General features: G+C 42.7%; 1 protein-coding gene across 2 annotated transcripts in view; it reads right to left on the bottom strand.

Annotated features, from left to right (window-relative positions):
- Nucleotides 1-15,013, bottom strand: part of LOC311519074 (uncharacterized protein) — a 51,017-nt gene extending 36,004 nt beyond the window's left edge. The window contains exons 1-2 of one of the 2 annotated variants that reach the window (XM_084625290.1): nt 13,317-15,013; nt 2,161-2,397 (exon numbers count right to left, since the gene is read on the bottom strand). In XM_084625290.1, coding sequence (XP_084481416.1) covers nt 2,161-2,289 — 129 coding nt within the window. In that variant the 5' untranslated portion in view covers nt 2,290-2,397; nt 13,317-15,013. The remainder of the gene's footprint in view (nt 1-2,160; nt 2,398-13,316) is intronic. The other variant, XR_014711189.1, reaches the window with a different exon arrangement.
- Between the last annotated feature and the right edge of the window lie 1,514 nt (nt 15,014-16,527).

Genomic DNA, 16,527 nt, shown 5'->3' with positions numbered 1-16,527 from the left:
AAGGTGCCTAAGGCCATGGCTACACTTGCAGATGTAGAGCGCTGTGAGTTCAACCCACCTTTGGAGAGCGCTGCAGGGAAAGCGCTGCCGTCTGTCCACACTGACAGCTGCAAGCGCACGGGCGTGGTCACATTTGCGGCAGCATTGGAAGCGGTGCATTATGGGCAGCTATCCCACAGAGCACCTCTTCCCATTCTGGTGCTGTGGCTTGTGGGAAGGGGGCGGGGATTGCAGGGCATTCTGGGTCCTGTCCCAATGCACCGTGATGCATCGGTTCACATCCCAGCATTCCCTGTGCTTCCATCCACATTTGGTGCCATCTTTCAACGTTTTTTGTAGTGCGCGCTCTGTCTTCCCTTTCGGTCTGCGGGAATGGAGCCCGAACTGCTGAGGAGGATGCTGACGAGTCTTGCCAGCACATCACGTTTGGCAGTCGAGTTATTCCTTAGGATCCAAAGTGACAGTGAGGGCTCCAACAATATCGACTCGAGTAACGCATATGACATGAGTTTGCTTGTGGCATTCACAGACATGCTCACCACCACTGTGGAACGCCACTTTTGGGCTTGGGAAACAAGCACTGAGTGGTGGGATCACATTGTCATGCAAGTCTGGGATGACGAGCAGTGGCTGCAGAACTTTTGGATGAGAAAAGCCACTTTCATGGGACTGTGTGAGGAGCTCGCCCCCACCTTGTGGTGCAAGGACGTGAGATTGAGAGCTGCCCTGATGGTGGAGAAGCGGGTGGCTATTGCGGTCTGGAAGCTGGCAACTCCAGACAGCTACCGATCGGTTGCTAACCAGTTTGGAGTGGGAAAGTCAACCATTGGAATAGTGTTGATGCAAGTTTGCAGGGCCATTAATTGCATCCTGCTCAGAAGAACTGTGACTCTGGGTAACGTGCAGGACATTGTGAATGGCTTTGCACAAATGGGTTTCCCTAACTGCGGAGGGGTGATAGATGGCACACATATTTCAAATCTGGCACCAGCCCACCTAGCCTCTGAGTATGTTAATCGGAACGGCTATTTCTCTACAGTTCTCCAGGCGTTTGTGGATCACCGTGGGCATTTCACAGACAACGCAGGCTGGCCCAGAAAGGTGCATGATGCACGCATTTTTCGGAACACTGGCCTGTTCAGGACGCTGCAAGCCGGGACTTTTTTTCCACAGACCAGATCACCGTAGAGGAAGTTGAAATGCCCATTGTGATCCTGGGAGACCCCGCTTACCCTTTAATGCCATGGCTCATGAAACCCTACACAGGGAGCCTTGACAGCAGCAAGGAGTGGTTCAACAGGCTGAGCCTGTGGAGAATGAGTGGAGTGTGCTTTTGGCCGTTTAAAGGGCCGCTAATGCTCTCTGTATGGGAAGCTGGACCTGGCCGATGACAGCATCCCCGCGGTTATATCCGCGTGCTGTACCCTCCATAACATTTGTGAAGGGAAGGGTGAACGATTCACTCAGGCATGGAACTTGGAGGTTCAACACCTGGAGACTGAATCTGAACAGCCAGAGAGCAGGGCTATTAGAGGGCCCAGCGTGGGACTGCAAGGATTAGGGATGCCTTGAGGGAGCAATTTGAGGCTGAAAGCCACCAGTAATGTCTGGTGCCCTGCATGGGAGCGAAGTGCAGTGGTTCCAATGTTAGTAGGAATCTGTGTTTGCTACGCTGACTTGCAGTGCCTGTTTCTTTCCTGGGATAGGGTATCTTTTACTTTATGCAATAATAAAGAATGTTTTCAAAGCCAAAAAATCCCTTTATTGAAAAGAAAATTCAGTTATTGAAAAGAAACAACTGCTTGGGGAAAAAAAGGGCAAGGGGGTGGGGTGGGGAACTGTACAATCACAGATTTGCATATGTCCTGTTTGAAGTACTGTGCAATGAGTGCTGCACTTCAGGATGGCTATACTGCATGGAATGGGGGTTGAGTGCAGAGGGTAAGGGTCGTAGTTTTCAGGGCTGGATGGTGAAGCAACAGGTGTTGGAGGTAGCTGGGGCGGTAAGAACCCGGATGTTGGGGAAAGTGGGTTGGAGGTGACATGAGGGCACAAGGGAAAGCGTTTTGGGACAAGGGCGGCGGGGCGGGCGTGGTAGTCCTCCCCCTGCATGGCTACGAGCGCCTAGATAGTGTCCACTTGGCGCTCCATTATGCTTACCAGCTGATCCATGTTTTGCTGCCGGAGCACCGCGCTTTTGGGCCGGCACTCCTCATTCTGCTGACGGATCCTCCTTTCACTCTCCCACCACTCCTGCACTTTTTGATTTTCATTACTTGAATGCTGCATGCATTACTTCATGCAACATGTCTTCCTCGCATCTATGTGGCCTCTTTCTGATTCTTTGGAGTCTTTCGGCCGGTGATAACACGGACGGCTGAGATTTCAAGAATGCATCTGTAAAGGCAAAATGCAACACTTTACAGAGGCAGCATTGTTCACACCAGACAGAGCAATGATTCCCCCATACTTAAGGGCAAGCACAGTCTACACAATAGCATAATTTGCCCATCCCAAAGCAAGAGCACATAACCCACGGGAGCCCCAAAATGGTGAGTAAGCACAGGGTCAAGTGTGACTGATTGTTTCATGGCTGTACTGTCCTCTGGGTTTCTGTGCCTTGGGGAGAACCAACAGTAGCAGGGGGCCCCTACACTGAACTGGATGAGACCTTTGAAGAGATCACTGAGGCCTATTACCGCGATATGAGAGAGCACATCAACGCCCATTGCACATCTAGGCATACATGCAGCTCTAATCCTCCTCACCCCAAGAGCCCGCACCGAATACCTTTCTTCCCAAAATAAAGCTGCTTACTGAGATCCTCTTCTGGTGTTTGTCCTTTCCCAAGCACCGGCTGCTGCAACTGGCTACCTTCCTCCTGGCTTGAGAACGGCTCCCGGCTGCATGCATCTAGGGATTCTGGGGTGTCTTCCTGCACCTCAGCACCCTCGCTCCCGCTTTGCTCCTCCTCCTCCTGCCTTGTTGCATTGGGCTCTGAAGTGTCCATGGTGGTCCTCTAAAGTGGAGGTGGGGTTGCCCCCAAATATCGAATCCAACTCTTTGTAGAAACGGCAGGTCATGGAGGCAGCACCGGAGTGGTTGTTTGCCTTGCGGGCTTTGCGGTAGGCATTTCGCAGCTCCTTCACTTTAATCCTGCACTGCACTGCGTCCCAGTCATGGCCCCTTTCCATCATGTCCCTTGATATCTGCCCAAAGGTATCATAATTTCTACGGGTGAAGCGCAGCTGGGACTGGACAGCTTCCTCCCTGCAAACATTGATGAGGTCCAGCACCTCACCATTGCTCCATGCTGGGGATCGCCTGGCGTGTGGAGGCATGGTCACCTGGAAAGATGCACTGAGAGCACTCCACGCCTGGCTGAGCAAACAGGAAGGGGATTTTCAAAATTCCCAGAGAATTTAAATGGCGGGTCTGACGGTTGGTCACCTGACGGCAGGGCAGTAGAGTTCAAAGTGATGACCAGAGTGGCTAGAATGGGCATTGTGGAACACTTCTGGAGGCCAATCAAAGCGCATTAACAGGACAGGTTGTCCACACTGGCGCAGCAGCACTTCAGCGGGGATGCGGCAAACGTTATTCCACTCGCTGAGGTGGATTACCAGGAGCGCTCTAGCCACGGAGTCAGAGCACTCTATGTGCCTTGCCAGTGTGGATGGGGAGTGAGCTAGTGCGCACGGGGCTCCTTTATTGCGCACTAACTCGCAAGTGTAGCCAAGCCCTAAGAGAGAGACTCCCCTGTAGCCTCTGGGAAAGTGTGATGACCTGATAACAGAGGCTGGAAAGATCACTGCAGACAGAGCTGAAAATAGAACCCAGACAAACCCAAGTCTTATCCACTTTTCTACACTGCCTTTCAGAAGGAATCAATCAAGTATCTGCATGTGTAATTCTAACTAACTGTGGATCACTGTGCCTCTAGTGGCTAGATCATACAGAGTCAGAATTAAAGGCCAGAAGGGATCACTGGATTAGAATTCTTCTTTTAAAATCTAAAAATGTAAATTTAGGTCAAATTCTGCCTTCAGATGTGTAAGTAGAGCAGAGCTCTCATTTAAGGCAATGTGAAGTTGCACATCTACACCTCAAGGCAGACTAGCTCCTAATAATTTTGTGCAAATAACACCTCAGCTTGCACGTTTGACTTAATGTCATAACATTTTAAATGTTCATGGTACTTGACAGATTCCTAATAAAACTTCTTAAGGGTATCTTTGGAGTAAAATTAGTGCTTATTTACTGATCTTTCATTAGTCTAAGAAATAAAGCACCAATACTAAAATGACTGTGAGAAAAATTAAAAATTCATCAGCTTCTGCCTTCACACTGTGTATTGTTCTTTAGCTCAAGTGGTAGAAACTCAAGCTGTTAACTCTAGAGATCCCAGTTTAATCCCTGAAGATGATGCAACCAGGGGCATCATCATGCTTCCCTGTGCTGTCTCTAACTACTAGATCATAGCCCACTCCCAGACCTAGGAACAGAACCCAGGAATCTCGATGCCCAGCATATTAATGCTAAAACACAGTTGTATAACTCAGCCTGTAATAAAGTATGTGTTTATCTCCCTCAATGGTCTGCTCCTTGTAGAGAAAATAACAGCACACTTTCACCCCTCCCTAATTCCTATAGGTGAAGTGGTAGAGGTCAGTTTATGAGGCCATAGAGGAAAAGTGCATGTAATTTAGCATGAGGACTCTTAATAGTTCATATTATTTTATATTGTAATACATATCTAGAAATTAGTTTGGCCATTGGGCTAATATTTATTTTGTTTTATGCTTAATGTTTGTAGTTTGGTTAAATTGGAGGTGTCCTTTAGGAACAGGATAGGGCATATTGTATAGACTTTGTATGAAAAACAGGAGATGTCACTGGTATGCAGAGGTGCAGGGGCTGTGCCAGTGAGAATTCCAAAAGGTCAGAATTTGATTTAATATACTTCTCTTTCAGACAAGTATCTTTCTTGCAGGGATAACGTTATCTTTTGTAAGGGGACTGGATGAGGTAGGGCTTTGCTAATGACCTTCAGATACTTTTGCCTTGAAGTCACTCATATGAATCCAGACCAAATGAATAGGGATTAAAAGTTGTTCCCATCTAATAGATGTCTGAGGGCCTCCACTTCCAGATCCAAGATCACAAAGTCCTTACCACACTTTGGACTACTTGGCAGACTCATCAGAGAGGCTATGAAATTTACTGGCCACAAAAACCGAACTACTTATGTTACTGCTAGTAGAAGCTGCCTCATCCCCTGCCATTCCAGATGAAAGCTGAAGCAAGCAAGGCATGTGGGAAACTTGCCCTGCTGTTGCTGTGCAGAAAAACTGAGGGCTCCACACCTGGAACTGCAGAAAACTTGGCAGGGAATAGGACAGGAAACTGTGAGGATTCAGAACATGGGGGCAGGAGGCAGACTAAGGGAGTGCAGGGGAATGTGGCATTGCAAAGAGGGAGAATGTAATGAGCTGGAGACTGAGGGGAAAGGGAAGGAAATATAGATAGCAGGTGAATGCAGGAGGGCTGTTGGGGGACAGGAAATTCGGGGGAGCATGGAGACAAATTGTGAGTGGGGCAATTATCTGTCCCCTATATAGGATACATCCTGTCTATATATACGGAGGGGAGTAGAGAGGCAGCTCTGACTCCTCAGAGGATAGAAGTGAATAAGCAGCCCCTTCTGAGTAGCAGACATGCAGGGGATGCTTTTTTGTGTCTGTATTTAAACTTGAATTTTGAACCTGAAATTATTACACAAAATGGGGATGGGCAGCTTCCCCCTAAAATGGTAAGAAAAAAATCAGAGAGCAGGTAAAAAAACACGTTTGTTTAAAAAATCATGATTTTTAGACACCAGGGTTTGGCAATACTGCTGCACTTGAATGCTAGACATGGGATGGCAGGCAGGGCAGAGTTAAGGTTGGTGGTAGAACTGTAATTTCCTAATTGCTATTTAGCTATTTTGAACCATGGGTACAACAGTATTTTCTTCATTTGCAAATACTATTTTTTAAGAAGACAGGAAATTTGAAGTATCTATATACAGCATTAACTCTATTGAATTAGACTTTCAGATTCCTTTGTACAAAATTATACCATTTAGCAAAGAATACATTACAGGCTTTGGCCATTTTGGGGCTCAGACTCTGGAAGAAAAGCCAAAAGGGGAATAAGGCTTCCTGGGTTATGTGAAAACAGAAAATATTTAGTTCAAGCTACAGCCTGAGAGGGCCAGCATTTCTCCTCAGGGCCTGTTAGGGAATAAGAGAAAAGGATGGGATAGCACATTGTGGGAAATATCCTGGTCCCCCCAAAAAAGAAAATCTGAATTCATCTTGGAAACAAAACTGGGAACTGTTCTAAAGGTCTTATCCAAGTACAAATAATAAAAGGACGTATAAAAGAAAGCGCAGTTCATTCCCTTGTCCACTTGCTAGACAAGAGACTGCAATTAAGGACTATCCCAAAATAAAGAAAAATTAAGTCCATTGGCTTGGAAAAGGATAGAAAAATGGGATGGCAAAATCTTCGTAACATGAAATTGAGCTTCCAATTAGCAGCTATTTTGCTAGAGTGGGCAGCCACTTATTCCACTACTCTGAAAAATCGGTTAACAGAGGAAACTTATCCAAATGGACCCTCAGCCTCCCCACACAAACACACTCCCTGAGGTAAAGCAGAACTCTTTAAGAGTACTTAACAATAGATTTATTGCTGCTGCTAGGTATAACAGTGCCCTAAGCATAGGACATCCTCATTTAAAAAGCTTATAATAAATCCTTGTGACACCTCCCCCCTCCAAAGCAGGCTGAAATGTAGGGGTCTGCATAAATAAAATCTAAAAACCAAGGTACTAAGCATAAGCCATGCTTTTCTTTTCCATTTCCATAGAACCTACCATCGCCTGTCTTTTCTTTCATCTCTATTTTCTCACCCTTTTGTTTTCTTTTCTCCTTCTCCAATTCCTCCCTTCTCCCGGTCCCATCTTTATTTTTCTATCTTATCCAGATAACTGTAAAATCATCTACAGGCATGTCACTAAACTGATTAGGAGGAATGAAATACTGTAAAGATGGTGAATGTTTTAAAAATGTATTTCATAGAAATGGTAACTTTTAAAAACAATGCTCTTTGGCACTTCTAGGGTGCTTCTCTCCACACTGATTGGTTTAGAAATAATCCAAACTAATAAAAAATTTAACATTTCTGCTTGAGAAGGTATTTGAGTGTTTCAACTGCAGATAAAATAGGTGTAAGTTCATCGCTGAAGAGGAATATGAACATGAGCTTTTTGGAACCTGAAGGCTGAAAAACAGCTGGAAAATGCTGATGTACAGATTTTGGAGTGGACAGTCCAATCATCCTTCTGATAGTCTTCAGTCTATACGAAAGCTCTTTGTACAAAATCTATGGTTCTTATCAAATAAAAACTACTTTGATTTTTCCACTGTTCTGCATCAATACATCTTGACATTCTAAATCCCCTTTATAGTGAAAAGCAAATAGTCAAAGGGTCTTGACAAGAAAAAACAGGAACTTTAATCATCTTTCCATAACACAGAAAAAACACACAGTTCATTAAATGCTGGAAAAGAATACACATTTTGCATCCATCTTAAATAGTTCAGCATTTATTTAGTAAGAAAAAGTGATAGCAAGAGGTATAGAAATGAAGCATCAAGAAACCAACAAAGCAGAAACGTGTGGGTGTAATGAGGGAAATGGAAAATAAGAAAAGCAGAGTAGACCTCAGTGATAAAACTGATTAATGCAAACATACTTTGTTGTATTCAAAATTTACATATCACTAATATCATGCACACACAAATTAAAATTAGTGGTTACATGAAATCTGCATGCAGTTCATACAATGTCAGACCATTTGTAAGGCACTGTTTTTGTGTGCAGAAAAAAATACTTATTTCTGGTAAGTCTCTTTGAAGCATTGCACCTAGAAGCTTTTCTCTCTATTTTCTGAGCATTAGCCTTTGTATCATTGGCACAAGACTAAGAAGTCTCAGCTTACTCGTTCCGTTTTTTAAATGATTTTTTATTTTAAAGCAGCTATGAAGTCACTTATGGATTATCTGACAGGTTAATGAGAATTGTTATTTTAAATTGTTACTTCCTTTCCCACTCCACCCAAACTTAACACTATCAGAATTCAGCAGCAGAACTTTCAGCTTCTGTAAAACAATGTTAACATTGTATAATTCTTGCTCTAAATTTCATCATTATTGTAACATAATTTCCTTATTAAAAAACAAGGGTCACCATGCTAATAATATTAAATCATTACTATTTACTTCACATTTAGAATCTATATTTGCATTGGATTACCAGATAACTTTTATTTTAAAAATGCTGCCATGAAAGAACCTTTAATGTTAATTCATAACATTTTTAGAAAAAAGAAAAGGATACAGACTAACATGGCTGCTACTGTGAAACCTAACATTTTTAGAGTTGCTATATTCAATCATATAAATATTAATATTTAAAATCAGTAACTAAGATTTAAAACACAGTGTAATGCTGTGCAGAAGAAAACTTGCAAGTGTAGAAGGTATACATGATAATCAATTAAAAAACTATTTTGAACCATTTTATCACACCTTGGAGGGTGTTACAAACACAAGGCCCAACAGCCAGTTTCCAAGTGCAATAAACATCCTTAAATTCCAGTTGGATTTATTGCTAATATGAAAAAGAATGTATACATAAAAATAAGAGAAACAGTGGTATTTACTGGATATTACAGACATGACATCACCATTAACAAAAGATAGAACTGTGATGTCCTGAAACATTGCAAACCATACAAACAGCCTATGGATTTACTATTTACTATTTTTTTCAGAGTAGCAGCCGTGTTAGTCTGTATTCCCAAAAAGAAAAGGAGTACTTGTGGCACCCTAGAGACTAACAAATGTATTTGAGCATAAGCTTTCGTGAGCTACAGCTCACTTCGTCGGATGCATTCAGTGGAAAATACAGTGGGGAGATTTATATACATAGAGAATATGAAACAATGGGTGTTACCATACACATTGTAACCAGAGTGATTACCAATAGCTCACCTTAAGTGATCACTCTGGTTACAGTGTGTATGGTAACACCCATTGTTTCATGTTCTCTACGTATATAAATCAGTATTTTCCACTGAATGCATCCGACGAAGTGAGCTGTAGCTCACGAAAGCTTATGCTCAAATAAATTTGTTAGTACTTGTGGCACGCTAGAGACTCCTTTTCTATTTGTACTTTGTTCATTTACCATACTACCCAGGTGGGTTGAATACGCAGAGAAGCTGCTAGTAGAAAGAAAATGATCAGGTAAGAAATTTCTCATCTGTTGCACAGCTTCTCTTTCCCATTCATCACGAATGAGAAGTATCAAGCAGTGAATCAGAGAATTGGAGAAGGATAAGCAGATTTTTAATTATTATAGTAGAATAATAGGCAGGAATGGAAGTTCCTCCCCATATAAAGCAAGAGCTTTGTAAACTAAGGAATTATATGGGAATCAACTCTTCCTACCAAAGGATGTCTTTGTGGAGAAATGCAAGTCTTCCTCAGATAAAGTCTCATATACTTTTCCCACATCGCTTCCCAGCTGCCTATCATGTGAACTGGTGGAGGGTTCTAACATCTTGTGGCCATAAGACCCAGGCATTTTGGATGGCATGACAGGAACAGGGTAGAATTGGTATCTGTACTCTATATGCTCGAGATACTAGAGGGAAGAATAACCTTTTAGAGAACTAATTCCAAACACTGTTTTTCTGAGGTAATGGCAACTAGAAAAGCCAGTCAGCCACAGGGCTGTCATTCTGATTAATCTTGACATCTGATGATTCTCAGCTGTAGAGTCTGATGTGCCTTCCTATGGAATGCAAGTAAGGCTGGTACTTATGTTTTTGTGATGCTTTGTTGAAGGACTCCAATCAACAATAATGGAGATACTCTAGTGTAGCTGAAATCACTAGAATCTTATTATATTTGTATTACACTAGCATCTAAAGGTCAGGACCCTCTGGTGCTGGCACCATACAAAACAAACAGTCTTTGCTCCAAACAGTTTACTGTTTCCCTTTGCCCCAGGAATATAATTTGAACAGATTATTGAATGAAATTTGCTGGTTAAATTCTGTCAGGATACCCAACATAGGCTAATGGAGAATCCCTCCTGAATTGCACTTCGCTTCTGATTCCTGGGTTGTTACATAGGTCATCCAGATTTGTATGAAAAAGGAGTTCCTGTTTCATGAGTTATGGTGTTTTCTGCAGGCTAGACAGCTGACGGACCTCCATTGCACTATTCTCAAGTGCCTTCTGGGAGGACTGGGAGGATTTCAATTCTCCCTTTTCCTGTATTCTTTATCTGAACTTTCTTGAAAGGCTGCTGATTCTTTTCTGCTCAGGACATTATTTTCATTGTTGCAGAGGAGATTTTCTCTCTGTTTACACCCTGGTTTTGGAAAGGATATAAACACTCATGCCTCAAACAAAAGACTACTGTAAACAGGAGGTAGGAAAAAACTTCCTCCGCGTGCACCATCGTTGCCTGGTATGTGGCTTCCTGCCTCATCTTCTGAACCAGCTGGTACTAAGCACTATCATAGATAGGAACTACACTCGATGAACCACTGGTCTGATCCCATATGGCCTGTTTATATTTTTATTCAGACATGCCACTGATAGAGTGGTTGAGGAGAACTAAAAGGATATGTAGTTTGAGATTTTGGAAATTTGTCTTGCAAGTATGCTTCTGCAAGGCTTGCATCCATAATGAGTACTGCAAGGGCCTAGACTGAAAACTGGGTTGGCTTTGTATTCGGTGCATGATTCCAAGCCCTGAGAAGAAATTTCTGCAAGTACATTTCAAGAAACCCACTCAGAGGATGACGCTGATACATAGCATTAGCAATCCTAGTCACTGGAGATACTTGGCTAAAGATGATCACTGCCAGGAAACAACTTATGCAATGGAGTTTTGGATCTTTTCAAACGTTTACCATGATGGCACAATTATGGCCAGAGCCCTGTATTGACCCCTGGGTGAACAATACTGTGTACTGGGTTCAAAAGCTCTCAATTTTGGACAACTGGTGGGTATGAATCCTTTTTAGTAGCCATCCAGTTATGGGTCTGTTTTTCTGGATAGTGCTATATATGGATATAGTTGTGAAACTTGTGGCCTGAGTCTTCATTCAACTAGTACCAGCTGTTAAAACTCCAGGTGCAGAGAAGCATCTGGCATTCCCTGCCTGGTCTCCCATCCAAGTATTAACCACAGCCAGTTTAGCTTCAGAGATTAGACAAAAATCTATGGTGTTCAAGGTGTTATGCCTGTAGATATGGATCGGAAGTAAGAGTCTTATGTGGGAACTATGAGTTCTTATACACAAATGCTTGTTTGTTCTTTGTCATGCTGAGAATTTTGTTGATAAATGAAAAAAATGCATCTAGATTTCCTCGGAGACTTCTGCTCCAGATTTTTCCCTCTGCCAGGGTAATAGTCCTTTCTTGGCTACCCTTGGTGTTGGTAATAACCCACCAACACATTGCTACAGTGGCTTTGATAGTGCGGATTGAGGTCTCTCTGCTAACTCAGTTACTAATATATCTAGTGTTTCCCCAAACAGTAAGTTTCCTGTAAGTTTATGCACAAGATAACTGTTTAGAATGATTGACTGTGTACGGAAGTAACATGGCTTCCTTGTAACCAAGTTAGAAGACACTGCTTAACATCAAGGATTTGACAGAGCAGAATGCAAGACATCTTACTTTAAGCAAGGATTAGATCCCTAGACAATGAGCTACATCAGGGGTTCTCAAACTGGGGGGTTGGGACTCCTCAGGGGGTCGTGAGGTTATTATGTGGGGGGTCACGAGCTGTCAGTCTCCACCCCAAACCCCACTTTGCCTCCAGCATTTATAATGGTGTTATAACCAGATAAAAAAAGTATTTATGTTGGTGGGGCACACTTAGAGGCTTGCTATGTGAAATGGGTCACCAGTACAAACCTTTGAGAATCCCTGAGCTACATGCTTGCCACCAAGTAGGCTTTTCTTAATATATGAAAAATCTTTGGTCTGACTGGCAATAGCTCAGGTTTTGAAATTGCTGCGTAGCATGTCCTCGCTTTTATACTCTGTGGGGTATTTTAGAAGGCAATCTACTTATGAAAGTGTGAATGTCTCACTGGTGGTGCTACTGTTACACCAAACTTTGGCTCCCAAATCCTAGGAACTGTCTTTGTCTTTTATGTGAGAGACAAGATGGATGAGGTAATGTCTTTTAGTGGACCAACTTCTGTTGGTGAGAGAAACAAGCTGCTGAGCTTACATGGAACTCTTCTTTAGGTCTGGGTAGGGTGACCAGACAGCAAGTGTGAAAAATCGGGATGGGGCAGTGGGTAATAAGCGCCTATACAAGACAAAGCCCCAAATATCGGGACTGGCCCTATAAAATCGTACATCTGGTCACCCTAGGTCTGGGAAACATACTCAGAACGTCACAGGTAAATACAAGGTGGAAAAGATTGTTCAGCATAAGTAGTTAACACCTATTTCAATGGACTATTCAAGATTAAATGATCCATTAAGACTCCTACAGCCATAGGGGGGCAAGGAAGGCAGCTGGGGGGGGGGCACTGTTAGTAGGATTGTGGTAATAAGCCATAAATCCAATGTTCAGTCCATGATTTTGTGTCTAGCAATGTTATGAATCTAAGGTCCTAGGCTCATCTTTTGGAAGTGTTGTGCAGGTTTCCTTTGAGAATGAGGACTGACAGGCCTCAGAGTGACTGCTTTGAGCCTTTTTAACATTTTAGTTTAACATTTGGTTTTAACCAGTAGTCCTCATTTGGATCTTATGAGTTTGTCAGAGGAGGCAGTATATGGGAAACCACCTAATAAGAGCTGAAAGGAAAGATTTTATTAATATTAATCAGGACATTGCAAGCCACCTGCCTCCTTTCCTGAAAAAGTCCTAACAGTTGGTGGCGGTTTGTTTTGTTTGGGGTGATTTTTCTCCTGAATGTTTACAGGGGGAGGGTAGCAGGCTGCTCATCCTGCCTTGGGGAATCTCTTCATTGAGGAGGGGTACTGATACTAGTACCTAGACTGTGGAAGTAGCTGGCTAGATGGCCCCAGGAGATTAAAAGGTTTCCTGCCTGCTCCCCAGGCTGTTTAACACTCAAGTACTGCAAGAGGGGTAGAGTTACTCAGGGCTTTACTCAGTAAATAAGGAGTCATTTTGAACATCGGAAGAGATTTCTCACTTACCCTTCTGTAATCCCCACAACGGTGCAGCTTTGTGGGGAGTGGAGTCTTTATGTGCCTCTGCTCTGGTCACAGACTGGCTGAAGTATGGAGCCAGCCTGTGGAGCAGGGGAAGGGGTGAGACCCCTGCCCGCCATTCAGACTCTGAGCACCTCTCCTTGGCTGTGCAAGCACTTACGGCTGATGATTAGCAGGCACAACTCCTCCCATCCTGCTGCTACTGCCTGAAATCTGAGCCCCTTTCCCTGGCAAAGTGAGAGTCAGAAGGCACAATTCCCATTACACTGCAGCCTGAAGGAAAGGTCACAGAGGTGACTGGTTTCTCTGCATGTCCAGACATGCTGCAGGGTGGGGGAGGGGCGGTGAGCTTGATCGAAAACACTGAGAGACTCTCTGTGGAAGCAAAAAGCTCCAGCAAACAATCCCTCGATGGGGGAGGCGCAAGGAGAAGGGGTTTAACCCCTAGCTTGTTATCGCACTTGTTCATTAACAATACTCACTGCTGTCTTGCAAAGGTGACGCTTGCTTTTGCCATTTTGGGACTGGAGTTTACAAGACTTACCCCTAAGCATCACAAGAAGCTCCCAGTTCATAGTGAGAAGAAAGGGAGCTCTGTAGCAACCCTGCTTCTTTCCTCAGGGAGCTGAGGACCCCCTCAGTACCTGGGGGAAAGGCTGACTTCAGATCCTTTGACAGGTACTTCCCCACTCCAGCCAGAGTCTGTTTCAAGACTTATGCCCTGAATTGGCCAGATAGCATCCTCCTTGTCCTTAGACTCTCTTCTGGAAATGCTCAGAAGCTCCTGATGAGGTTTTTCTGCTTTGGAGTCATGGCTCTTCAGGGTGGGGGAAACCCAACATGCCAGTCTGACTCTGAGCTCCTTGGCCTGGTAACATGAGGGTCAGCTAGCTGTGAACAGTAGTCAGGCATAATTTATCCTCTCCAGAGACTTTAAATGCTGCCTCACATAGGGAACATTGCTTAGATTTAGCCCAGTATTTGCAGTGCAACACTTCTCTGCCCACATACTGGCATGAAGTCCTAAAGAGGACTACTGCTAGTGGCAGATCCAGGTAGTTGAAACAATCATGCTGCCAAATTCCTGATCCAGGAGGAAGAGAAAGATTATATATTGCTTTTGCACAAAAAAATGAATGAAATTGAAGCTATATACCAAAACTGTCAGAAGAAATTTAACTGCCAATTTATACCACTGTTGGGGGGAGAAAATCTGGTGGCCTGAGCAGAAGGGCAGAGCTTAGTGCTGGAGCCTCCAAATTCCATGCGTGGGGGCATTAACCCATTAGTGATGAGTAAGTAGAGCAGCTGTGCAACAGAAATTGAGTGTGCTCCTACTAACTGCTCTGGATGCCTTCCATTTTAATGCTATGCAATGGCTCATAAAGGTGCGACACTGGGTACAACAACATTAGATTAACAAAATGTAGGACACCAGGTTCCACAAGAAACTGTCTTAGAAAAGCATTTGTTCACTATGGGGACATTTACACTCCATTTATAAACTCTGAGAGATTAGTTAAGCAGGACAGCTGCTTGACCTTCCGTACCATCATAATGGCTGGCAGCACGAAAAACTTAAATTTACCATTTTTCTTCCAGTGACAGGTGATGTTGGTTGCTAAGCTTAAGCCATGTTACCAAATGAGTTATAACTACATCTGACTAGTTTAAAAGTTTTGTTTAGTGGATCTATCCTGAATTGCAGTCCTTAAAACTTTCATTAGACTACACAATCCGCATTATCTCAAGCAATAACACTATACATTAGATATTACTGATTAGACAATCAAGCTAAATAATTCATTTCATTTCAATAACTTATATTCTTCTCTTTGAGTTAACTCCTCCTTAAGAAATAAGGTGAGATACCAGATCAGAAACCCGAATCATGGAAATGCCTTTTGATTATAAGCACAAATTAGTTGTCTGTAGAAATACAGGCTGATTTTTGTCTTAGATTTTCAAGCAATATATTAGCAATGTAGCACCTTCATCCAAAATCTTCCTTGATTTCCCATGGGATGCAAGTTCATTTAATTCTCAGTGTTTCTGTATATAAAACTTTCCCCATTAAAAGAAATAGCTTGAGACAACTTTAATTTCTTTTTCAACTGCATCACACTCTTAACTCTAATTGAAACCAGCTCTTTTCCACCTGCCTCTTGTCACAAATAACAGGCTCAACCCCAACAGGATATGTTTAGGAAAGTTCCCAGTGCCTCAAAGGGAAAGATCATGTCAGTCACAGCATGATACACAGATGATTCTGGAAAGTTTTTTTTTTTTTTTTTGGTTTCCCCACCCAATCCTTCCTTCTTCTCCACTGGCCCATGGAAAATTATGAAGATCCTCTTTCTATTTTGTGAGCTTCATATTTGGTTGGTAAAATAATCACGCTCAAAAGCAACAGCATTGCATTGCAATTAGCCTTGCATTTATAGTCATATTTCACATGATTATGCCAAGAGAATGTTACCAATTTTGATAGGTTTCAGAGTAGCAGCCATGTTAGTCTGTATTCGCAAAAAGAAAAGGAGTACTTGTGGCACCTTAGAGAATAACAAATTTATTTGAGCATAAGCTTTCGTCAGCTACACAAGTACTCCTTTTCTTTTTACCAATTTTGATATAATTGATTAATTTATTCAGAATTAGACACCTCTGTCTTCCTGTCTGAGCTGTTGTTTATTGTATTTTAACAGCTCTTTGACAACAGTGGATAGGATTTCTTGACATTGTTTCAGTACCTAGTTGATAATCCTGACACTTGTAGCTAAAGGTTTAATGCATATCTTTAAAAATTGCTTTTGGAGAGCTTCAGATAAAATTGTATAATACAGCCACCACATGCCTATTACATATATCCTGTGCCCTTGCACCTCCCATACCTTGCTGGGAATACTCAGCACCCTCTAAGTATATACACATGATTAAAACTTACACTTCAGCAGTGCAGTCTTGAATTTGCATTTTGTGAGCAGGTGAGCATAGGTTTTTAAAGAAAGACAAGTTAAAGATTAAGTTATTGTGAAGTACTTTTCTACAATATGAGACTTCATGTACACAATTCTTTGTACTTAAAAGGGCCAAATGAAAGTTTTTCATTTAACTTTTTAAAAAATGATTGAGAACATGAGGGTCTTTTCAGTTTTTGCTCCCAAGAGCAAGGGGACATTTAAGTAACCTAGGCCTA

Source organism: Lepidochelys olivacea (assembly GCF_965140295.1).
Source record: "Lepidochelys olivacea isolate rLepOli2 genome assembly, chromosome: 3".
In the NCBI taxonomy this organism is placed as follows: Eukaryota; Metazoa; Chordata; order Testudines; family Cheloniidae; genus Lepidochelys; species Lepidochelys olivacea.
This window is presented reverse-complemented; position numbering and strand designations above follow the sequence as displayed.